This window comes from Saccopteryx leptura, chromosome 2 (assembly GCF_036850995.1).
Source record: "Saccopteryx leptura isolate mSacLep1 chromosome 2, mSacLep1_pri_phased_curated, whole genome shotgun sequence".
In the NCBI taxonomy this organism is placed as follows: domain Eukaryota; kingdom Metazoa; phylum Chordata; class Mammalia; order Chiroptera; family Emballonuridae; genus Saccopteryx; species Saccopteryx leptura.
In genome coordinates this window covers 366,291,951-366,316,945 of record NC_089504.1, presented here as the reverse complement: position 1 = coordinate 366,316,945, position 24,995 = coordinate 366,291,951, and the positions used below count along the sequence as shown (strand labels likewise).

General features: G+C 49.3%; 1 protein-coding gene across 9 annotated transcripts in view; it reads left to right on the top strand.

Moving 5' to 3' along the window:
* The window catches only part of MPRIP (myosin phosphatase Rho interacting protein), a 172,014-nt gene that overhangs the window by 23,963 nt on the left and 123,056 nt on the right, over positions 1-24,995 (top strand). For all 9 annotated transcript variants that reach the window (XM_066365085.1, XM_066365084.1, XM_066365082.1 and 6 more), the window contains exons 2-3: positions 16,640-16,717; positions 18,953-19,018. In XM_066365085.1, the coding sequence (XP_066221182.1) occupies positions 16,640-16,717; positions 18,953-19,018 (144 nt within the window). The remainder of the gene's footprint in view (positions 1-16,639; positions 16,718-18,952; positions 19,019-24,995) is intronic.

Here is a 24,995-nt window from a genome sequence, read left to right as displayed (position 1 = left end):
CGCGCAACGAAAAACTAATGATTGATGCTTCTCATCTCTCTCTCCGTTCCTGTCTGTCTGTCCCTGTCTATCTCTGCCTATGTAAAAAAATAAAATAAAATACTGTAATATTAAAAAAAAAAAAAAAAAAAAAAAAAGGAAGAGTCGTCAATGCAGCCGACTTCATTCTCATGGTCTTTTAAGAAATTGCCACAGCCAATGATCACTTTAAAAGAATAATACCCCCTGCTGGGAAGGTTCCAGTAAAACTGTTAGATGGGACAAGGGTCTCAAGGTCTCTGCGGTTCTTACTAAATGCTATTCATGCTAAATGCTAAAATGTAGAACAGTACTTTGCAGATGCAGCTGTTACTTGATGAACTTGACCAGAACCCAACCTGAGCAAAGGAGAAATCAACAAGCAATTGACCAAACGGTATATATAAGCAATAAATAGGTCTCCCTTCCTAGGGACAAAGCTTTGGATGGGACTGTCCTGTCTCCTTTACCTGTTTGAGTGTGGGTTTGATGGCTTGAGTGTGGGATCACCAACATGACCCCATGGTTGCTGTCTTGAGTCCAAGGTCGCTGGCTTGAGTAAGGGGTCACTGGCTCAGCTGGAGCCCCCCGGTCAAGACACATACAAGAAGCAATCAATGAACAACTAAAGGGCCACAACTATGAGTTGATGCTTCTCATCTCTCTCCTTTCCTGTCTCTGTCTAATAATAATAATTTAATAGCTTTGTAACTAAGAGATGGATAGTCTTCCAGTGATATCCAACATTGTGATGACCGTACTTAATGTTTGGACACGGGAGCGACATCAGAAGATAAGTCTGTCAGCTTTACTTTTTCATAATGAGTTGAAATCTTCCATGAATGGGTTATTGATCCAGAGGGTACCTTAATGGGGATCCTAATTTTCAGGGCAATCATGGTCAAAGTTTTGAACTAACACGCTTAAATGTTGACTTACTATATTAAATATGAATTACTGGTTGACATCTTCAGCAATCAAAAAGTCTTGGAAAAGTGGAGCCTCACCAGGAGGTGGCGCAGTGGATAGAGCGTTGGACTGGGATGCGGAAGGACCCAGGTTCGAGTCCCGGAGGTCACCAGCTTGAGCTTGGGCTCATCTGGCTTGAGCAAAAAGGTCACCAGCTTGGACCCAAGGTCACTGGCTCGAGCAAGGTGTTACTCGGTCTGCTGAAGGCCCGTGGTCAAGGCGCATATGAGAAAGCAATCAATGAACAACTAAGGTGTCGCAACGAAAAACTGATGATTGATGCTTCTCATCTCTCTCTGTTCCTGTCTGTCTGTCCCTGTCTATCCCTCTCTGACTCTCTTTGTCTCTGTAAAAAAAAAAAAAAAAACAAAGGCTGGGAAAAGTGGAAACATTTCTACATTTTCTTCCTGTATGTGACTTTCCCAAAGAACAAGTTTCTTTTTGAATGCATCTGTCTTATTTTTGAATGCATCCGTCTTATTTCTTAATGCAGAAATGTTTGTTAAACCTCTGAAGAGAAAGATTTAGTTCATTGAAGAGGCTAAATATATCCTCCATATATGCAGCTTCACCATCTATTCTTCATCCAACAAAAGCTCTACTAACGCAGAGCTTTGCTCTTGCAGAAACTGTTTCACTTCTTCTCTCAGCTCAGAAAGGCGTGAAGGAACCCATCCTCTTGGGAGCCACCTCACCTCCATGTAGAGAAGGAGATGCTGGTGTTGTGAATCCTTGCTTTCAATAGTGTCGTGAACAGTCTGGCGTTCAAATCTCAACGACGAATGTCATTAACGATCTTCACGGTGTCATTCGGCACTGTGTTCAATGCAGGGGAAAGTTTGTTTACAACCAAATGTTACCAGTGAGTCATACAGTGCGTGGACAGCATTTCTGGATGTGCAGGGCCCTTTATTTTTGCCACCATCCCTGAGTGATGTCCAGTTAAGCTTACAGCACCGTCCGTATACACTCTGATGCACTTTTTCAAGTCTGAGCCCTTCGCTTGAAAGTACTCATTAAGAGCATTAAATATCTCTGAACTAGTGGTCTGACCAGGTAGATAAGACAACAGAGTAGACCTGACCGGTGGTGGCACAGTGGATAGAGTATTGACCTGGGGTGCTGAGGTCCCAGGTTCAAAACCCCGAGGTCACCGGCTTGAGCATGGGCTCACCAGCCTGAGCGCAGGGTCACGGGATCATGTCCATGATCCCATGGTCACTGGCTTTAACCCAAAGGTCACTGGCTTCAGTCCAAAGGTTGCTGGCTGAGGAAGGGGTCACTGGCTTGGCTGGAGTCCACTGCTCAAGGCACACATGAGAAAGCAATCAGTAAACAACTATGGTGCCATAACTATGCGTTGATGCTTCTCATCTGTCTCCCTTCCTGTCTGTCTGTCCCTGTCTGACCCTCTCTCTTGCTTAAAAACAAACAAAAAAACACAGAGTAGTTCTTCCCTAAAGTCTTTATTGTCAATATACCTCATGAAGCAAAGTAGAATAGCATGGTTACTAACGTCACTTGATTGATCAAATTGAACAGCAAAACATTTTGATTTCTTTATCCCCTCTACAATTTGTTCTTCAATATTGCTGGCCATATCAACAATTCTTTTTTTTTCTTTTTCTAAAGATTTTATTTATTGTTTTACAAGGAGAGTAGGGTGGGGGACGAGAAGCAGTTGCTTCACTTGTCATATGTGCCTCAACCGAGCAAGCCCAGAATTTTGAATCAGCAACCTTGGTGTTCCAGGTTGGTGCTCTATCCACTGCGCCTCCGCAGACCAGGTCATACCAACAAATCTTCTTTGAACGCTGTTATCTGAAAATGGTATAGCCTCAAGTTTTTCTTTCTTTTTTTTTTACAGAGAGAGAGAGTCAGAGAGAGGGATAGACAGGAACGGAGAGATGAGAAGCATCAATCATTAGTTTTTTGTTGTGCATTGCAACACCTTAGTTGTTCATTGATTGCTTTCTCATATGTGCCATGACCACGGGCCTTCAGCAGATGGAGTAACCCCTTGCTCGAGCCAGTGACCTTGGGTCCAAGCTGATGGGCTTTTTGCTCAAACCAGATGAGCCCAAGCTCAAGCTGGTGACCTCGGGGTCTTGAACTTGGGTCCTCTGCATCCCAGTCCAATGCTCTATCTACTGCGCCACCGCCTGGTCAGGCTAGCCTCAAGTTTTTATGTGGTTTGAGGACCCCAAATTTCCCAAGTGACATCTAAGATGCAAGGCTTTACTAATTCATCACCAATAGGGAATGTTGTTTTTTTTTCTTTTCTTTTGGATACTCAAAGGACAGCTAAATAAGTTGTTCAAAGCAGTGATTTACTTATCATTTTCTTCATTTAAATTTTCTGACTTTTCATTTGGTTATGTAATTAAAAAAAAAAAAAGTCCAGTGGTTTCTCAGTAAGATTGCTATGCTTTGAATGCAAATGAGGACTAAGTTTGGAAGGTTTTATTGAATCATTTGACAGAATTTCAGAACATTCTACACACAAGGGCTGTGGAGATAATTCACCACCAGGTCCCACGGTGTAACCAGGTTTTAAGTGCTCCTTATTAACAGTTTCCTTTTCTTCCTTTGGTTTCTATTGCACCTTCTAAATGATCAGCACATTTCTTTTCCCCTGTTTCTTTTAAACTTGAAGCACTAGTAGGTGGATTTCTTTCTGTTACATCACTACATTTCTTTTGACTCTTGTTTTCATTTCTGAAGAAAGAAAATGTTTTGTTTTTCTTCCTCTCCATTTTGTAGGGTTTAAACTTTACAGCAAAATAATTCTGAAAACATACAGTGATTTATTTGCAAACAATATGGATGTGTTCTGAACAGGCAAGTACTTGCACAAGCGTGAAAATTATGCACTGCTGCCGTGATGAGGGGGCTGGCAATGGAAACGTGCAGCAGATAAAGTTTTATCGTATCGCACACGATGGTGCGTCGTGGTCCAGTCTGAGTGCCACATGTATGATGCATTGAATACTACATAAGTTTGTCCAAATTGTATTTGTGCGAGTGTGAAAAAAACCCCTTCAGAGAGTGGGGTGGGAGTTAGAGCCTCACACAGCCTAGCTGGTCGGAAATGGGAACACAGTGAATAGTTTTATCTCACTGCACATGACAGTGCAGCACAGCACAAGCTGCTGCTTGCGTTCTGAACTCCACATGGACGATGCACTGACTGCTACTAAGTCTGTCCCGGTGCTTCCTGTCTGCTGCACACGATTTGTAAGTGCTCTGCACAGTGCTAAAGGTTGTTCAGACGAGGCTACAAGTTCCAGAGAGATCTGAGACAACCTCAGTAGTATTTTTTTTAAAGAACAATCTTTCTTTTTTTTTTAAAAATATTTTTTTATTTTTTATTTTATTTATTCATTTTAGAGAGGAGAGAGAGAGGGAGAGAGAAAGACAGAGAGAGAAGAGAGAGAGAGAGGAGAGAGAGACAGAGAGAGAAGGTGGGGAGGAGCTGGAAGCATCAACTCCCATATGTGCCTTGACCCGGCAAGCCCAGGGTTTCTAACCGGCAACCTCAGCATTTCCAGGTCGACGCTTTATCCACTGCGCCACCACAGGTCAGACCTCAACAGTATTTTCATTGGTGATGCGGGCTGATAAATGGCAATCACCCTGAGCATAAGCAAATTTGACTAGGATCGTTTGGTCTATAATCTGCATGCAACCTCAGGGTGGTTAACTTTCTCGTGGACTGGCATGAAATTTCTGGTGGATTGGCACAGGTCTGTGGATCAGTGATTGAAAAACACTGATCTAAATGTCCCAGAAAAGACAGGTGACCTTGAAATCTCTTGTGATTTACAAGCTTACAAAGATGGCCAGATGCTGCTATACAGGCATTGTTTCTGCTTTTGCAATCGAAAATACTAAACAGCCTGCTTGCTGTGAGTGTGGAAACATTCCATAGAAACTCTTCTGGAAAAAAAGAAAGGGATGAGGAACCAACCTCAAAACACCATGAAGATGTATTAGCTGTGGTTTATACACGTTCTGCCCATAGACCTTTCAGTGAACCCTCTACCAAAGGGCCGCTTACTCCTGCTTAGTGCTAGTTGCGCCTCAGTGCTGACCCGTATCTCCCAGGGACCTGGAGGCCCCATGTGTGGAAGTCAGGGTGGTCTGGGTTCACCCAGGTCTGGGCTGAGAAGGCCTTACCAACATCACTTGGACAGCAGTTAGGGTGCAACTCAGTTCCCAGTTGTGTGGTGGTGACTGTTACTTGTGTCCATTGAGTCATTCAAGTGTTCTTCTGTTCAGTCACTGGAGCCCTGCTGGGTACTGGGCACTTCACTGGGTGAAGGTGAGAGCCGGCTGGTTGTGAGCTGAGGTGGTGTGAGAGGGGGACCCCAGGGGCTTGGGGTGGGAGGGAGAGCAGGGGGTTGCCAGCAGGGTGGGATGAGGAGCCCGCCATACAGAAAACTGCTTGTTCAGAGCTCCGAGGCCTGGAACAGAATGTTCTGTTCCCTGGGGGGTGTAGGTGTACAGGACCCTTCAGAGAAGAGGAGGCAGGAGTGTCCTGGATTGGTGGTGGCAGCAGCCACAGCAAGCTTCCAGTGAAAGTCGGCTTTGGGTCAGTTACTGTATTTGAAGAGGGCGCGGGGTTCTGAGGGGCCTTCATACGCGACAGTGAGTTCCACGTAGTAGATAGTCTGTGGAGGCGAGCTTTGGATGGTGAGGGGCACCAGGAGGTAGAGGGACTTCAGGATGATTGGATGTTATCAGGGGAATGGGGAGGGGGGGACCCTTTTGCATTGATAGTTTGGGGGAGGGTGGGACCCTTTTGCATTGATAGTTTGGGGTCTCTTCTTTTTAGTACTGGATTGTGTGATGTGTCTGATTGCCTGTCTCATCCGGTCAGAACTCCATCACTGACTTTCCCCTCCCTGCTCTTGAGCCACAGGCAGGCCACATGGAGCTAGCTGAGGGCCGAGTGTGTGGTGGTCTAGATGCCTTGGGGCTGGATGTGATTGGGTGACTGGGTCCAGAGGCCGGCATGTTTCTGGAAAGCATCAGGGTGGCAGTTTGACAATGCTGCAGAAGCAGACCAGGACACCTGCTCCCTCCTCTGCCTGCGGCCTGCCCATTTGGTCTGAGTTGAGACGGTTAGGGCTCTCCTTGATGCAACCCAGATCTGCCCGAGGAAGGCTGGCAAGGCGGCGAGGAGGCAAGAACCTCTCTGTGGTCAGGGAGGCAGGCCCGAGAGGGTATGTGCGTGTGCTTGCCTGTTGCCTCCGGAAGCTGCTGGAGAGGCCAGGGGAGGTTATCAGTGCCGCTGTGGGTTGTGGCAGGTAAGTCGTGCCTGGGGAAGACCCCGTGGACTTCGGGGTGGCTCTCAGGGTGTGGCAGGCCTCTGTTCCAGTGTTACCACTGTGAGGGTGGAGGGAGTACTTGGGAAGTAACAAGTCTGATGTTATTTTAGGATCATTGTAGCTTCCCGTGCAGTTGTAAGGAATACTACATAGAGATCCTGGGTTCTTCACTCACCTTCCCCAGGTCTTGTAACATTGCAGCAGTGTCACAGCCAGGGTGTTGCCATCCATGCAGACCAGGTACAGACACTTCCGTCACCCCGGGAGCCCCCACAGCTGTATCCCCTGCCCTCCGACCCTGGCAGCCGTGAATCTGCTCCCGTTTCTATAAATTACACATTGCAAGAATGTGATGTAATTGGAATCAAACAACATGTAACTTTTGGGGATTGGCTTTGTCACACATCATAATTTGCTGGTGATTCATCCGGGTTGCTTGTATCAATGGTTTCTTCCTTTTGTATTGCTCACTAGTATTCCATGGTGTCAGATACCACAGTTGAGCTGTTTAACGTTCACCCATAGAAGGATGTCTGCATTGCTTCCAGTTTTTGGAAATTATGGGAAAGCTGCTTTTACAATTATTTGTGTACAGTTTTTGTGTACATGTAAGCTTTGAATTTTCTGGGATAGATACCCAGGAGTGCAGTTGCTGGGTTGTATGGTAGTTGTGTGTTTAGTTTAAGGAACTGCCAAACTTTTTCTCAGACTGGCTGTACTGTTTTCCGTTTTCTCCAGCAATGTGTGAGTGATACACAGTTGACTTCCGAACAATGCAGGGTTTAGGGGAGTTGACCCCCTGCACATTTGGAATTTCACATATAACTTTGATTTCCTCAAAACATAGTTGTTCTTCAGTATCCTCAGGGGTTGAGTCTAGGGATCCCCCCACCCAGTATCAGAGTCCGAGGATGCTTCAGTCCCGATATAAAATAGCATTGGCCGATGCATCAGCGCATACAGTTGGCCCGCCATCTGCAGACTCCCAACCGCAGGGTGAAAACAGCTCAGGTCTTTATTGAGAAATCTTTGGACTTGTGCAGTTCAAACCCATGTTTAGGGGTCAACTTGACTTTCTTCACATCCTTGCCAGCATTTACTGTTCTCTCCATTTTGTTTTGTTTTTTAAATTTTAGCTATTTCGATAGTAATATCTCATGGTTTTAACTCGCGTTTTCTTAATTGGTAACAATGTTGAACATCTTTTCATGTGCTTAATTGTCACGTGTATATCTTCATACCTAATGATGTGAAATATTTTTTCAGGCTTTGCTCGGCTCTAATTGGATTGTTTGGGCTTTTCTTACTACCGAGTTTAGAAAGGCTTTTATGTATGCTATATGTGTACTAGTCCTCTGTTAGATATTTTGTTTGCAGTTTTGTTTTGTTTTTTTAGTGAGAAAGAGAGAGACACAGGAAGGGAGAGAGATGAGAAGCATCAACTTGTTGTTGAAGCACTTAAATTGTTCGTTGATTGCTTTTTCCTATGTGCCTTCACCAGGGACACATGAAAAATCTGCTTTGTCAGTTTCTCTTTTAACTGGTGTACATAGACTGTTTACATCAGCGGTTCTCAACCTGTGGGTCGCGACCCACAGGTTGAGAGCCGCTGGTTTACATATAATACAGTGTATCCGTAAAGTCATGGTGCACTTTTGACCGGTCACAGGAAAGCAACAAAAGACGATAGAAATGTGAAATCTGCACCAAATAAAAGGAAAACCCTCCCAGTTTCTGTAGGATGATGTGGCAGCATGTGCACATGCGCAGATGATGATGTAACACCGTGTATACAGCGGAGCAGCCCATGGCCATGCCAGTCGAAATGTGGACGGTACAGAGGAAAGTTCAGTGTGTTCTGTGGCTCGCTAAATTCGAATCCGTGACCAAAGTGTAACATGAACATCGGCGCATTTACAACGAAGAGCAGTTGAAGGAAACTGGCAGTTTGTTGGAGAAACCCCGTTCTGGTAGGCCATCAGTCAGTGACGAGTCTGTAGAGGCTCTATGGGTTAGCTACCTAAGGAGCCCTAAAAAATATGTGCGTGAGCCCACATCAAACTGCACTGAATAGGTATGAAACTGGGAGTTTTCCTTTTATTTGGTGCAGATTTCACATTTCTATCGTCTTTTGTTGCTTTCCTGTGACCGGTCAAAAGTGCACCGTGACTTTACGGACACACTGTAGAATCATTGCTATATTAGGCCATCAATATTTTTTGTTTCCTATTCTCTTTGATTTTTCTTTCTCTCCCTGCTTGAGCTATTTTTTAGAATTTCATTTTTTAAGATAAATCTGATGACTTACAGAGATTCTTGTTCAGTATAGATTTTTTAATGTCTGTTCTACACGTTACGTTGTGTATATACATAACTTACCACAGTCGTCTGGTGGTGTCATTTTATCTGTTCAGTTAGAGGGAGTTCCTCCCTTAATATCCCTTTACTCTTTCCTGTGCGAGTGTCTTAAGTATTTCCTCTACATAATTAGACAATATTATTTATCATTTTAGCTTCAGTCTCAAACTTAATTTAGAAAGCTGAGGCTGAAATGATAAATAGTACTGTTTAATTATGAGAGGAACCACTAAAAAAAGTCTATACTGAGAAAGAATCCCTGGAAGTCATCAGATTTATCTTAAAAAATTACATGTATTTCTGCTTGCTGTGTTCTTGCTTCCTTTATGACGATCCAAGTGTCCTCCTGGTTTTGTTTCCTTCCTGTTTAGAGAACTTTTATTCGCCATTTTTAAAGGATAGGTCTGCTGACAAATTCTCTTGGTTTTCTCTATCTGAGAATGTCTTGATTTCCCTTTTATTCCTAAAGAACATTTCCATTGGGTGTAGGATTCTGGGTTGACGTTGTTTTCTCTCAGCAGCTGGGAAGCATTGTGCCACTTTCCTCAGGCCTCCTGTTTCCTGTGAAAAATCCACTGTCCTGGGCTGTTTTCTCCTATCCACAGCTGTCTTTTTCTGGCTGCTTTTAAGATTTTTTTTCTTTGTCTTTAGTGTTCAGAAATTTAATTTTGATGTGTCCTGGTGTGGATTTCTTTGGATTTATCTTTTGGAGTCACTAAGCTTTTTAAATTTAGAGGTTGCTACTCTTGCCAAATTTGGGGAGTTTTTAGCATTCTTTCTTCGAGTGCTTTTTCTGCCCTAGCCTCCTTCCTGGACTCTGATGACACAGATGTTAGACCTTTTGTTACAGACCCACAGGTCACCAGGACTCTGTTTTCTCTTCTTTTTCCAGTCTGTCTTCTCTTTGTTGTCTGACTGGGTGGTTTCTGTTGTTTTGTCTTCCACTTTGCTGGTTTTCCCTTGGTTCTCAGTGTTCTGTTGTTGAGCCTATCTGTTGAAATTTTTTAATTTATTTATTTATTTTATTTTTCTGAAGCTGGAAACGGGGAGAGACAGTCAGACAGACTCCCGCATGCGCCCGACCGGGATCCACCCGGCACGCCCACCAGGGGCGACGCTCTGCCCCTCCGGGGCGTCGCTCTGCCACAACCAGAGCCACTCTAGCGCCTGGGGCAGAGGCCAAGGAGCCATCCCCAGCGCCCAGGCCATCTTTGCTCCAATGGAGCCTTGGCTGTGGGAGGGGAAGAGAGAGACAGGAAGGAGGGGGGGTGGAGAAGCAAATGGGCGCTTCTCCTATGTGCCCTGGCCGGGAATCGAACCCGGGTCCCCCGCACACCAGGCCGACGCTCTACTGCTGAGCCAACTGGCCAGAGCCCTGTTGAAATTTTTTACTAGTTGTGTTTTTCAGTTAAAATATTTCCTTTTGGGCCTGACCAGGCGGTGGCACAGTGGATAGAGCGTCGGACTGGGATGTGGAGGACCCAGGTTCGAGACCCCGAGGTCGCCAGCTTGAGTGTGGCTCATCTGGTTTGAGCAAAGCTCACCAGCTTGGACCCAAGGTCGCTGGCTCGAGCAAAGGATCACTCGGTCTGCTGAAGGCCTGCAGTCAAGGCATGTATGAGAAAGCAATGAACAACTAAGGTGTCGCAATGCACAATGAAAAACTGATGATTGATGCTTCTCATCTCTCTTTGTTCCTGTCTGTCTGTCCCTGTCTATCCCTCTCTCTGACTCTCTCTCTGTCCCTGTAAGAAAACAAACAAACAAAAAACTTCATTTAAAAAAAAATTTCCTTTTGGTTCTTATGTCTTCTATTTCTTTGCTGAAGCTTTCTGTGTTTTTATTTAATCAAAACATGTTCGTAATTTCTTGTTGAAGCATTTTAGCACAGCTACTTTAAGATGATCATCAGGTAATTCTGACTTGTCTGCCCTGGTGTTGGTCTCTGTCAAACGTTTGTCTTCATTCAGGTTACAACCTTCGTGGTTCTGGGTATGTTAGAGATTTTTCAGTTGAAACCTGGACATTTTTGTGTTATGTTAGGTGACTGGATCGTGTTTGGCCCTTCTCTTTCCGTTGTTTTTTTCTGACACGGCTCCAGCAGGGGAAGGGGAGCCTTTTATTTCCGGGAGGTAGAAGTGCAGCCCCCTCCTCGGCCTCATTAACACCCAGGTGGGGGGGGTTACTGTGGGGGGGTAGGGGGAGTCAGCTCCTTACCTGTTCTTTTCTGACATTGCCCAACAGGGAGAGGTGGGGCCTTGGGACTGCTAGGGGGGTAGAAGTCTAGGCCTTGCTGGCATGGGGGGGCTGCATCTTTTCTGTGGTGTCTGCTAGAGTAGGGTGGTTATTGTCTCAGAGTTTTCTGTTTTTCCAGCTGTCCCTTACAGGCTCTTTGGCTCCAGAAAGCAGGCCTTTATTGGGGCATTTTCGTCTTTGCCCACGGGCACTTCCAGGCTGCCCTCTCCTCCAGTCCCCATCTGGGACAGCGAGGCACAAGGAAAACCCGGGGCACACACCTGGTCGTTTCCTGGGCCCTGAGCTGTCCACTTTTCAGGGTCTTCTCTGGCTTGTCTTGTGTACAGTGTCTGGTGCTTCATTTGTACTTAGGAGGAACAGGGAACATTCCATCTGCCTCACCTCCTGGGAAGCAGCAGTTCCAAGGAACCGTTCTTGGCAGGGCTCTGTGTTGAGGGGCCCACCCAGACCACCAGCAGCCTCTTCCCAAAGACCAGCCAGGAGGAAGTGCAGCCTCCGCTTGACTGGGTCTGGGAGGGAAGGCTGCGGTTAGCTGGAAGGGAATCAGGTCAGGGGGTGCTTCCATGTAGTGACTTTCACCTGGGGTTTAGACCAGCGTGCTTCCTCCAGGGTGGCCTTCCTAAAACAGAACTCAGTCCCTCCTTTGGGTCCTTACAGCCCAGCGTGAATCCTCAGTATCAACAGCAGATACCTGCCTCTCTTGCATGCCCCCCTCCAAAAACTGAAAAATAACAACAAACCAGCCACTCCCAGAAGACAGCACTCGCTAGCAGAGCACTGAGACTTCCTAGCACATCCTCTGGGCCGGCTTCCTTGGGTTGTCTGCTTCAGAGTCTGTATTTCAGGTTATTGGGAGTTCTCAGCAAGAAAATGCCTCTGGCCTGTCAGAGGCCTCGCCCCAGGAAAAACGGGGAGGGTTGAGAGGAGGAATGCGGCCGTACACACCACTTGCGAGCCTCTGGTCCCCTGGGGACAGCGCCCTGCTGGTACCTCTGAACTGCGGACACAGCCAGACCTGCTGGTGGCTCTGAGAGCTGTCGGGAGAAGCTTAGTGCTTCCCGGGCCAGGTGATCGGGTCGGGATGGTGGGTTTTCCAAGAAGAGGAAGCGCTGAGAGTTTCAGGCTCGCGGGCTGGGTTACAGAGTCTGGGTATTTTCAGTGGAAGAGGCACTGACGAGTTTTAAGGTAGGAAACAGCATGAGCAGCCCTGCACTGTTCGATCGGCTCCTTTTTCACTGTCCCCACAAAGTGCAGTCATTCCTGCTGCTCTGCCTGTGTCCAGAGTCCTGGCTGCCCCCGGCCATCCTGTGTGTGGTGGGGGCTCACCGCCCTCACTCAGTTCTGCCACCCCACGTGCTCACTGAAGAGTAGTGCAAGGAGGCGGGGGCCTTGTATTGATAGGTGCACAGTGGACACCTGCTGGTGCTTATATTCAGCCGTAGGCACCACCCAGCCCTTCCGGTGCATCTTGCTCCACCCCTGGTCTGTCAGGCCTGTGCCTGCGGCCTCTTACTCTCCCTCTGGCCTCTGTGTCTTGCACATTCCACCTAGCTTCCCACAAACCAAAGGACCTGGTCATTGCCCTTTAAAACCTTTATTCCTGTCTCTTTGGATGACATTTCCCAGATCTGGCAGTGTGGGTGCAGAGTCACAGTAACACTTACAGAGGGACTCTTGGCCCCTCCTTAGGTGGGGAGAAAGTTTCATTAATTTACTTTTTTTTTTTTTCCTGAAGCTGGAAACGGGGAGAGACAGTCAGACAGACTCCCGCATGCGCCCGACCAGGATCCACCCGGCACGCCCACCAGGGGGCGATGCTCTGCCCACCAGGGGGCGATGCTCTGCCCCTCCGGGGCGTTGCTCTTTTGCGACCAGAGCCATTCCAGCGCCTGGGGCAGAGGCCACAGAGCCATCCCCAGCGCCCGGGCCATCTTTGCTCCATTGGAGCCTCGCTGCGGGAGGGGAAGAGAGAGACAGAGAGGAAGGAGAGGGGGAGGGGTGGAGAAGCAGATGGGCACTTCTCCTGTGTGCCCTGGCTGGGAATCGAACCCAGGACTTCTGCATGCCAGGCCGACGCTCTATCACTGAGCCAACCGGCCAGGGCCTACTTTTTTTTTTTTTTTAAGTGAGAAGAGAGGAGATAGTGAAACAGACTCCTGCATGTGCCCGACTGGGATCCAACTGGTAACCGTCATCCTGGGCCGATGCTCGGATCCACTGAGCTATTCTTGGCACCTGAGGCCAGTGCTCAGACCAGCTGAGCTATCCTCAGCCCCCAGGGCGACACTTGAACCAATCGAGCCACTGGCTGTGAGAGGAGAAGAGAGAGAGGGAGGGGGAGAGGGAGGGATAGAGAAGCAGATGGTCACTTCTCATGTGCGGCCTGACCAGGGATCAGTTGGGGCATCTGTATGCTGGGCCGATGCTCTCCACTGAGCCAGCTGGCCAGGACCTAATTTACATTTTTTTTGTGCTGCGAACCCATGAAGATAGGAACAGTTTCTTATTTCTCTCTGCTTTCTGATTGCCTGTCACAGGCCTTGGTAAATGACTTTGTTTAACAGATTTATTGAGATAACTTGCACATACCAAGCAGTTGACCCATTTAAAATGTACACTTTGATGACTTTCATCATATTCCCAGAGGTGTGCAGCAATCACCATAATGAGTTTTAGAATGTGTTCGTCATCCCCTAAAGAAATCCTGTCCCTCTCAGCTGTCACCCCTCAACCCTCTATCCCCGGCCCAGGCAGCGTCATCTTCTGCCACTGGGTCTCCCTCCGTGAATCTTCCTGATGGGACGCTACCCGTGTCCCAGCCTGCTCCTCCTCCCGGAGCACTGTGTTTTGCTCTGTCCGTCTCTCAGGACAGCCTGCACTCCTGGCAAGATACCCTTTGGGGTCTTCTGTAGAAGGGAGTCATGGCAACCACAGCAGGTGGTGCAGCAGTGTGCACACAGTAGGCCTGCGTAGACGTTTGTTGAGTGAATAATGGCAGTGATGGTGGGCTGCCGTGAGACCGTTGCTGGGTCCTGAGAAAACTTGTGCCAGGCCCTTAGATCTCCCACTGCCCCTTCTAGGGACAGGTCAGGTAGACCTAGCTGATAAAGTGAAGTTGCCCCAAAGCCCTGTGGCCAGAGACTAGGAGGGTGGTGTACAATCAAAGCTAGACAGGAACGGAGGGGACATGGCTGTGGTCTAACCTTTAGATTTTACAGGTTGGGGAACAGCAGGCTGAGAAGCAAAGTGGGGATTCACCTGGCCCAGGGTATCTGCCCCGACGCTGGCCTCGCCGTTCTCTGTGTGGACCTCCATGGGGTCTGCCAGGCGTGCACATCGCCGAGTGACACGGGACAGAGGCCAGGTGTGTTCACCGGCCTGGGGATGGCTGTGCACCGCTGGTGTTTGCTGAGAAACAGACCCCACTCTCTGTGTTGCTGCTTTCCCAGGCAGGGTTCATTCCACACTGAGGTCACGGCCTTCCTGAGTTGTGTCCCTTTAACCCCTGGTTTCCTGCCAGCAGCCACTCCGTGTTTCATCAAAGCCAGCCTCTCACTTCCTTCCTTCAGTCCATTCCACACCCCTTGCCCAAAGGCCCTCCTGCCTGCTCTGATCACTCTCACACTCACGGGGAAAAGCAGAGTGCTTCCCCTGGCGGCCTTGGGGACCTTGCAGAAGCGAAGGAAAGAAGTGTCTTGGCTAACCCAGATGCTGTGTGACCTCTGGCAAGTGACTTCCCTCTCAGAGTCAGATTCCACAGCTGAAAAGTGAGGTGGCCTCCCAGTTTGGGGAGTGTAAAATAAACACCATGTTAGGAGGACCCCTGAGGCCTACCCAGAGATCAGCCCTGTGTGTAAGGTAGAGAGAGGCTGGGGTTTTATTTGTGTTACTGCCCTCCAAGGGGTAGTGGCCAGACAGGCCTGCTTGTCCCTTTGCCCACCCCTCTCACAGCTGGGCGGGGCTGGAAGGGAGACAGAGCCACAGTGTCTGGGCCTTTTAGTTCACATTGAGCTCTGGCTGCCAGGGTCTCTGAGGAGGAGGATTTTTCAAATATAAAATTATAATAGCAGATAACATTTATTAAGCACTTGGAGGTCAAACACTGTACCTAGTATGCTTTTTTTATTAAAAAAAAATTTTTTTTTTTAGTTTTTATTTATCGATTTTAGTGAGAGAGGAAAGGAGAGAGAGAGAGAGAAAAAGAGGGGGGGGACATTGAGCTGTTCCTATCTGTTCAAACTGGCAACCTCTGCACTTAGGGACCATGATCGAACCACTGAGTGATCCGGTCAGGGTGGCTTTCTCATTTTTTTTTCTCAGATATAATTCACGTACCATAAAATTCACCCTTAAAATGTACAGTTCCGACCTGACCTGTGGTGGCGCAGTGGATAAAGCATGGACCTGGAAATGCTGAGGTCGCCGGTTCAAAACCCTGGGCTTGCCTGGTCAAGGCACATATGGGAGTTGATGCTTCCAGCTCCTCCCCCCTTCTCTCTCTCCTCTCTCTGTCTCTCTCTCACCCTCTTTCTCTCCTCTCTAAAGTGAATAAATAAAAAATAAAAAAAAATTTAAAAATTAAAAAAAAAAAGTACAGTTCCGTAGCTTTTAGCATATTCACAAGGTCATGCATTATCTAATTCCAGAACACTCTTATCACTCCCATCTCCTGTTCCCTCCCTGTCCTGGCAGCCTGCTCCCTGGCTCTGTGGGCTCACCTGTTTGCAGATGTGGACTCGCACACTCTGTGGTCTCCTGCGTCCGTCTCCTCTCCCTCAGCATGTTTTCGAGGCTTGTCCATGCCGTAGTGTGTCTTACTGCACGCCTTTTTACTGCTGAGTTATGTTCCGGTGTATGGATGTAATACAGTTTGCTTATCCATTCATTTGTTGATGGTCATTAAGGTTGTTTTACCTTTTGGTTATTGTTTATAGTGCTGCTGGGAACATTCATGACCAAGTTTTTATTTGAGTACTTGCTTTCAGTTTTCTTAGGAGTATATATACCTAGGAGTGGAATTCTAGGTTGCATGGAATTCGGCATTTAACCTTTTAACTGCCAGACTGTTTTCCACGGTGGCTACACCATTTTATATTTCTTTGCATTATTTCACCCGTCTTCACATTAAATACCATGAGGCATAGACATAATTGTTATCCATTTGCCACCCCCCACTGCCCCCCCTCCAATGGGAGAATTGAAACTCAGAGGGTTTCCAGCCCAGGGTCATACATACAGCCAGTAATCTGATGAGTCTTGGCCAGTGCCAGCTGAGGCCATTGAAGCCATGTCTCTTCTCCCAGCCCTCTCGTGTACTGTCAGGGGGAGGCTTTTGACTGTGTTGTTTATGTGATCTGTCTGGTGCCTGGCATACATTGGCACTCGTGGTTATTGAAGAAAATGTCCTTCTTTTCTTGATCTTGGCGGCTTGATTGAGAGCTTCTTAGGAGTTCCTCTGCGGTTTCTCAGCTTCCCACTGGATTTTGTGTTCCACTCTCCGTATCAGATGCTGCAGAGCTCCCATGATCCTCTTGCTGTCAGACCTCTTTCTTGGAGACTCAGCCTGTGGCTGGGGGATGAAGTGTGTGCCGTGTGCTAAGCAGAGGTGACTTCTGTTTCTGGCAAGTGCTTGCCATTAATTTGACTGTTGAAACCTGTTCTCTCTCTAGTCCAGGCTACTGATGATCTGCCCTTTCCTCTTCCAGGCAAAACCCATTTATGGTGGCTGGCTGCTCCTGGCTCCAGATGGGACCGACTTTGACAACCCCGTGCACCGGTCTCGGGTGAGTGAGTGAGGGCACTCCCCGGTGGGAAGGACAGAGGGGCTCAGCTGAGGATGGACGGACAGAATGGAAGAGGGGGGTCGGAGTGGACAGAGGGTCATGGGGCGGTAGGATCATCAGGGAATCCCCATTTGGCAAACGTGTAGGACCTCCAGGAAGTCTCAGTTACACATAGTTAAACCTGGTGCTCCCTTCGAAATGAGACGCTCTCACATGGTGCTGCCTGTGTCTTGGGTCAGCTGGACTCCAGACAGAGTTGAAAGGAAGAGGAAAAAGGGCAGTTGAGCAAAGTTGGCAGTTATGCCAGTGAGGCTCCCAGCTCCTCCCGTGCCGAGGCCCTGCCTCTTGTCACTCCCTCCTTCCCTCTTCATTTTCTTCCCTTCCCTTCCTCCCTCCTCCCCAGCTAGGGGCCTAGCAGACAAGTGCTGGCAAAGGGATGAGACTCTTTTTTTTTTTTTTTTTTTGGTGACAGAGTCAGAGCGAGGGACAGACAGGAAGGGAGAGAGATGAGAAGCATCAAGTCTTCATTGTGGCACCTTAGGTGTTCATTGATTGCTTTCTCATATGTGCCTTGACAGGGGGTTACAGCAGAGCGAGCGACCCCTTACTCAAGCCAGCGACCATGGTGTCATTTCTATGATCTGATGGCTCAAGCCAGCAACCCCGCACTCAAGCTGGCGAGCCCACGCTCAAGCCAGCGACCTCAGGGTTTCGAACCTGGGTCCTTCACGTCCAGTCCGATGCTCTATCCACTTGCCACCACCTGCTCAGGCAGGATGAGGCTCTTGAGAACGACCTTTGCTTTTGCTCCTCCTCTCCCGGGCATTCCAGCCCAGGGCGCGTCCTGCTCTGCGCAGGCTGCTGGCATAGTGAGATGGTCAAGCCAGCCTTGTTTCTGACCAGTGCTTTACTCATCTGCCAGGGTTCCCCTTTGGATTCGACTCTAGTTAAACCGCTGTCTTTCCTTTTCCACAGCTCTTTCCAGGTGCGGCTGCCTGTCCCCTCTCCACTCCCAGCTCTGCTCCTTGTCCCCTGCTCACCCAGAGGGCCTCTGACCTGCCTCTTGGTCTCTGCTGCCCCCCGCCTGAATGCTACACTATGGGGTGGGGGTCTTGATGCTCCACAGACCTTGCATTGCGTTTGGGTCCTTTGGGATTTCTTCTAGAATGGGTTTTATCTCTAAAGACTACAAATAGAAGCCTTGGAAATGTTTCTCGTGGGGAGTTTCCCCCTGAACACCCGTCCTGGAACCAGCCCCCTGTAGGTCCTTTGTAAGGGTGTGTGAGTGTCCTGCTTCTGCCACCCAGGCGGGAGGACGGTTTCAGTGTGTCCGTGACCAGGGAGCAGCTCCCTCTTCCTTCATATTTAGGTCATACAGAATTGCCATTACTAGCTTCTAGTGGGAAAATCATTATTATAAGTGATGTAATTCTGGCCCAAAGCAAAGAGACGTGGTATTTTAGTTAGTTCTTGTGGCCTTAATGCCAGTAAAAGTATGAGTTATGTTGGGCTTTTGAAGTGTTGAAAATGGGTCATGGGTCCTCCTGAGGAAGGCACACACCCTCATGGTTCTTCCCACCCCTCTGTTGGTGCCAGTGGCCGCTGTGGGCCCTGCCTGGCCTTTGGTTGGAGAGGAGAGAGAGGACACCCTGCTAGTGGCACACTCCCTGGGCGTCGGAGTTGTTTCCACTGGTGTCGTACCTCCTCAGTTTTGTGTTTTGTTAGCTCAGTTCTCAGTGACTCCTAGAGCCTGGTTGTCTTTTTCCCTGGTTCCCTTTCCCTATAAATCATTGGAACAACTTTTTGTAGCAGTTGCCTCTATTGTTTCAGAGTGGTAATTCAATGCTTGATATTCTCAGGTTATTCATATCATACCAGTAACTCATCAAATAAATACTGACACATATGTGACAAGCTCTGTGTTGGGGACATAAAGAGTACAGAAAGTTGACCAAGACACCTCTGCTTCCCAGGGGCTTGCAAATTAAAATAAACCAGGCATCACGTGAAGTCTCATTAACTTGTGTGGAAAGACACTGGGTGTTCTGGGCCTCTTCTTTGGCCCAGTCCTGGCTAGTAAATCACCATTCTTCCGCCTCAAGTCCCTCTTTCCTGCCATCTGCCTCAGAAATGGAACCGGCATTGCTTAGACAGACAGACTGGTCAGACACCGGGACCCAGCAGGCAGAGGTCAGGGCCAGAGCCCTCCTGAACACCCCCTCTGTTCCTCTGCAGAAATGGCAGCGGCGGTTCTTCATCCTCTACGAGCACGGACTCCTGCGCTATGCCCTGGACGAGATGGTGAGTGCCCCCTGCACCCGGTCCTGCCTCCACCCTCGCCAGGCCGCTTCTCTGTGGCAGCTCTGCATCGTCTGTGGGCACAGCATCTGTGTCTCACTTGGCCTTCTGTTTCAGAGCCTGGAATTTTTGAAGAACTTGTGGCAACTGGTGGGTTTTAAGAGATGACCCTTAAAACCCAGGCCTTTGGTTTGAGGCATCTTTAGTGATCGTGGGTGAGGGTAAGTCGTGAGGGAGGAGTCACTCCTGTCCAAGGCCCACAGGGTTGGACTTGGGCATACATAGCGCTCCTGCTTAGAAGTGGGACAGGCTGTGGACCTGTAGGGGCAGGCGGGGGCTGGCCCTGGCGGGACATGTGGAAGGTGAGCACACATGCCTCCACCTGCTGTGTCCAAGCCTGACCCTCAGTTCCATTGCTGCGGTTGGTCTTGCTCATCTAACTGATCTGCGGAGGCCTCCTGGTCATCATTGTTTTTCCGACTACTAAGCCAAGGCGTGCAGGTCCTGCCTGGCCACCCGTCAGTTTTGCTTCTTGCTTCCTGGGCTGGATGAGTGTTTGTTGCTCTTGGTCTGGAGGCAAACCCCAAAACCAACCAGGTAGAATATTCTGGCTTTTCTCTTTCCACTCGTTTTGTGTCCTGATATTTTCTCTAAAGCAGATTGGTCTCCTCACTAATCTCAGGTGTGAGTGAATTCCAAGCTTCATACAGGGCAGAAGGGGGAGGATTTGAGCACCTTTGCTGGTTTCATCTGAGTGTGTGAGTGTGTGTGCATTCATTCAGACAGCATTTTATAACTGGGTTACCCTGGAAGGTAGTCGCACCCTGTGAACCAGGGTGGCCATCCCACCGGAGTTGATTTCTTTGCTGCAGGGTTGAAAGCAGGTTCTGAAAGTGGGAGCTGGGAACTGTCCTCCCCAAGGAACTCCGAGATGATGTGGACAGTTGGATTTTAGGGTGGTTATTATGTCTCATGGGTGAAGAGGCCATGAGTGGGTCCATATCCACACATGGTTCCTAATCTTCGTGTTGCGATGCTTTATTTTGTTTCTGGGATGAGTTCATGGGTGTGACATTTAGGTATGGCACGAATAGGTGTGATGCCTAGTTCTTGATTGTCACCTCATTGGTTCCATCTTCAAAAGAATTTTTTTCCTTCTCATTGTTTCTGTGTGCGTACCTGTACAGTGTGGATGGGCCACAGAGGGTTTTGCCACGGAAACGTCTGTGACCCAGAGGAGTCTGAGGTGACTGGATTGGAGGAGAGTGCCCGTGGGTGGTGGAAACTGCTTTCACTTGGACGCCGTCTCCGCTGAGAAGGAAGTGGACGGGGAAGCAGACCCAGCCGCCTCGCCTGCAGCAGCTCTGAGCTGGGAGCGGGGCTGCTCAGAGTCTTGGGTTTGCTTTGCCCGCCCTCTGTGCCTGGCGGACCTGTCTGCAGCCTCGCAGGCTAACAGTTAGAAAAGGAGTCTCGAGGTCACTGGATTATGTTCCGGCTGGGCTGGGCAGTAAACCGTCCAGGAAAGAGTTTCTTGGATTTTTCCTTGAAGCCCAATGATTCTGGTCTGGAAATCTTTTTTAAGTCTGACTGGAGTCCAGTGTGGTTCATTATTCCCTTCAGCTTAGCTGCACAAGCAAAGGAAGGTGGTTATGGGACGCCTTGGTGTGGCACAAATGCAGAGCACACGCTGCACCCCAAGAGCCGTTGAGCCGTGGGTGCTGATACCATGCCGTGCAGTGTGGCCTCCCTGCGGTCTGGGTGCTACTGGGCGGAAGGGGAGCAGTGCTGACAATGTGAGGAAGCAACCTCAGTAAAAACCTGATTGCAGAGAGGGCGTGGGGGGTGCCCAGCGCCGAGAGCTGTGGGCCACGCGCCGCCGTCTGGCCGAGGACCTCAGAGCTCAGGAGGACCCTGTGAGGCAGCCGTGCTGGTCGGCGGAACTGTGGGCGGTCCCGATGCACTGCACCTCCAGGGAGCAAGGGGGCATTACTTCTGTGAGTGAAAAAGAAAAGAGTGGCAGTTGCTTTGAAATACCGTTAAAGCAACATTTGAGATGTGTAGGTTTCCCTTGTGTGTGGGAAGAGCTGCAGGGAAGTGTCTGGGCTGCCCCTGAGGGAGGCTGGGTGAAGGGGGCGAGAGGCCAGCTGCCCAGTGGTCAGCATCAGCAGCCGTTGCCAGGGGGCTTGCAGGCAGTCTCCTTCCTGTTCCCCAGTGATTTGCATCAGACCTTGCTCTTCATGGCTGCTCAGCAGATGAGCATAGTCCAGAGTCCTGGAGCTCCAACCCGGAGGTCAGCTGTCCTGAGATCCAGACTCCTGCCTCCCCTTGGCCAGCAGGGTCCTGGGACCTGGGGCAGGAGAACTTTTCAGGCAGGCTCGTGTGTGAACTGAATTCTAGCCATGCTGGAAGTTTTCTCTTTGAGTACCTAGAGCTGTGTTCCTCAGCTGGAGACCACTGTGCGTCCAGCGTCTGCCACTGTCTGGAGCCATCTTTGACTGTCACAAGTGTGGAGGGTATAGAGAGGTGCTGTTGGCACCTCTGAGTGGAGGCCAGGGACACTGCTAAACACGTTGTGACACACAGAGGAGCACCCACCCATGAAAGGATCATTGAATTCCAAATATCAGCAGTGTCAAGGCTTAGAAATCCTGTGAGACCTTGTCAGTGATTTAATTTTTTCTTAAAATATGAGTTGTTAGGATCCCTGTTTGTAAAAAAAGAAAGCCTCAGCCATCAGATATTCTGGGCATGAGGGAGTGATGGGGTAGGGTCAGCCTGCTGTCTAAGTGCCAGGCAGGGAACAGGGTGGGCCTGTTTCTGGTAAGGGAGGGGTTTCGGTGGGATCTAGGGACCAGCTGCAGGCCTCCCTTCCCCTGGGCCCTGGCTAGTCTGCATATGATAACTTGTAGCATTGTATGGCCGGGTTCTTCCTTAGCACTTTCAATTGCTATGCTACGTTACTTTTATAAAACATGACTATCTGTTTAAATGTTATCTCATGAGCTGGACTGTGACCTTTTTTCGTTTTTGGGCCCCCTGATAATCCTTGGTATTTTTCTGCATTGTCTGGCCTGGGGCTTATATGGTAGAGACCCAGACAATATTTGTTGAACTAACCACCTTTATTAAGTGCATTGTTGCAGAATTTCTGCATTCAGAAGCTGGGCGCTTCTGGGAGAGGGATTAGATGCATGTGGGCATGTGGCTCTTAATGGTTTCTTAGCAGAAGGGAGAATGAGCTCCAGAGAACCACCTGGTGGGGGGGAGTTGTCTGGGCCCCTTCCCTGGGAGCAGGAGGGGCACAGTGGGTGCTGACACTGTCAGGAGTCCCAGAGGAGGAGGAGAGCCTCCGTCCCTGGCTCTGTGTCTGCCTCCCAGGCTGTTTGAGAGGCCTTTCTTCTCAACTTCTGCTAGACCTGGGCCCTCCAGGCCTGACTGCTGCCTTTCTCTTCAGGTGGCTCCGAGTCGGGACTAACCTTTGGGAATCCCATTTTCTTTTTTGGGAAGTTTTTTCTTGTTGTAACTGGTGGGTGTGGAAAAGAGGTCATTTTCTGAAAAAGGAAAAGAAATGACCCGAGTGCCAGCTGAGGTGAGGCGGGCTCAGGCAGCTTTCCAGACAGGGAGCCTGAGCAGTCAGTCGGCTGGGCCCGGTCTTCAGGAGTGAGCAGAGGAAGAATCTAGAAACCCATGCTGCCTCTCTCCTCTACTTCTGTTTGGATCTGCCCGTGGTTGGGCTGAGTTCTGCCGCTTCGGTGTGAGCTTGTGGGGACTGCTGTGAGGCCCAGGTGCTGGTGTCATCAGCACAGAGGGCACCTGGCAGGCGTCCCCGGAGGAGCACCGCGTCCGGAGGGAGCCGGGCCCCGAGGTCAGCAGAGGCCAGGGCAGTGAGGGGCCGGGCTCCTGCTTTCCTGTCCTCCTCCTCTTCCCGGCTGGAAGAAAAAGAGGGTCCAAGGGTTGTTTGTTTTTAATTACAGTAAAATGTATGTAACAAAACTTACCATTTTAACCATTTCTAAGAGTACAGTTCAAAGGCTAAATACACTCACACTTTTGTGCACCCATCACCCCCACCGTCTGCAGAACTCTGTTCATCTTGCAAATCTGAAATGCTGTCCCTGTTAATCACCAGCTCCCCACCTGCTCCCCAGCCCGCAACCCTGTTCTACTTTCTGCCTCTATGATTTTGACTTCTCTAGGTTCTTCATATAAGTGGCACCATACAGTATTTGTCCTTCTGTGTCTGGCTGATTTCGCTTAGAGTAATGTCTTCAGAGTTGACCCACGTTGGAGCATGTCTCAAAATCTTCCTTTAAAAAAATGTGATGGATCTAATGCTCTTGAACTGTGTTTGCTGAAACAAACTGACCTTGGGTTTCTCCTGTGTGGAAACCGACAAGATCGTACCCACACTTCGATGGCAGGTGTGTGGTATTGAGGGCCACCTTTCACAGTGTGAGACTGCTCTCCCTTCTCTATATTGAGAGTCCTTTTTTTTTAAAAAAAGATTTTATTTATTCATCTTAGGGAGGAGAGAGAGAGAGAGAAAGAAGTGGGGGAGGAACAGGAAGCATCAATTCCCATATGTTCCTTGACCGGGAAAGCCCAGGGTTTTGAACCAGCAACCTCAACATTCCAGGTCGACACTTTATCCACTGTGCCACCACAGGTCAGGCAAGAATCCTTGAGAGTCAGGACAGACCAGAGCTGTGTGACCTTGACTTTGGAGGTGCTGTGTTGCCAAGGACTCAAGCTCAGTTCACATCTCATCATAATAAAGAAACAATTTTAAGGTCCTGGCCAGTTGGCTCAGTGGTAGAGCGTCGGCCTGGCATGCAGGAGTCCCGGGTTCGATTCTTGGCCAGGGCACACAGGAGAGGCGCCCATCTGCTTCTCCACCCCTCCCCCTCTCCTTCCTCTGTCTCTCTCTTCCTCTCCCACAGCCAAGGCTCCATTGGAGCAAAGTTGGCCCGGGCGCTGGGGATGGCTCCATGGCCTCTGCCTCAGGCGCTAGAGTGGCTCTGGTCGCGACAGAGCGACGCCCAGGATGGGCAGAGCATTGCCCCCTGGTGGGCATGCCGGGTGGATCCCGGTTGGGTGCATGTGGGAGTCTGTCTGACTGCCTCCCTGTTTCCAGCTTCGGAAAAATCCCCCCCAAAAAAGAATTTTAGCTCTTGGGTATGTGCTTTTCTTGGCGGGGGGCATCTGTGGGTCTGGCAGTTCCATAGGTTGAGCCAGAGAATTGACCCTGGGATGTCTGTGCTCATGTGTCAGGCCGCGAGCTTGGTCTGAACACTTTTCCAAGGGTATCGGTGCAGACAGGGTAGGTTTCTGGCTCCATTACAGTTTGCTTCCTGTAGGACAGAGTCCCGGAGCTTGTGTTGATCTCAAGACTTTCAACAAATTTAGCTACTTCTGGTGTTGAGTCAAAGGCTTGAGCAGGACACAGATGCCCAAGGCTGAACTTGAAGTCCCTCTCTCCCCTACTGTTAACCTGAGTTGGGGAAGAGCTTGGAGACTCAGGCTTGTTAAGACATTTGAGCATGATGTCTATTGGAAAAAGTGCTCCGTTCTGCCTCTGGTAGCTTTCTCTTGTCATTTACAACTGCAGGCTGGCCCAGGTGACGTTTTCCGCATATGGAAGCCACCAGTGGTTAATCATGGGACTGTTTGGATGAAGAACAGAGCAGACTTCTGGGGGTTGGAGTGGAGGGGTTTCTAGATATAACCCCGGTCTAGACCTTTGTTTTATGGGTGGGGAGACCCAGCACAGGGGGTCACAGACTGGCCCACGGGGGGCAGCTCTTGGCTCGAGAACCAAGAGAAGACCCAGGTCAGACGTGATAATCCTTTCTCTGTCCCTCCCTTGTCCCCAGGATGCTTGTTTCCATGTAGGCCCCCTCCACAGGACGGGGGGCACCTTGTGGCAGGGCCTGGCGTCTGCCTGCATAGACGGGACACTGAAGAGCATGTCCAGGTGTGG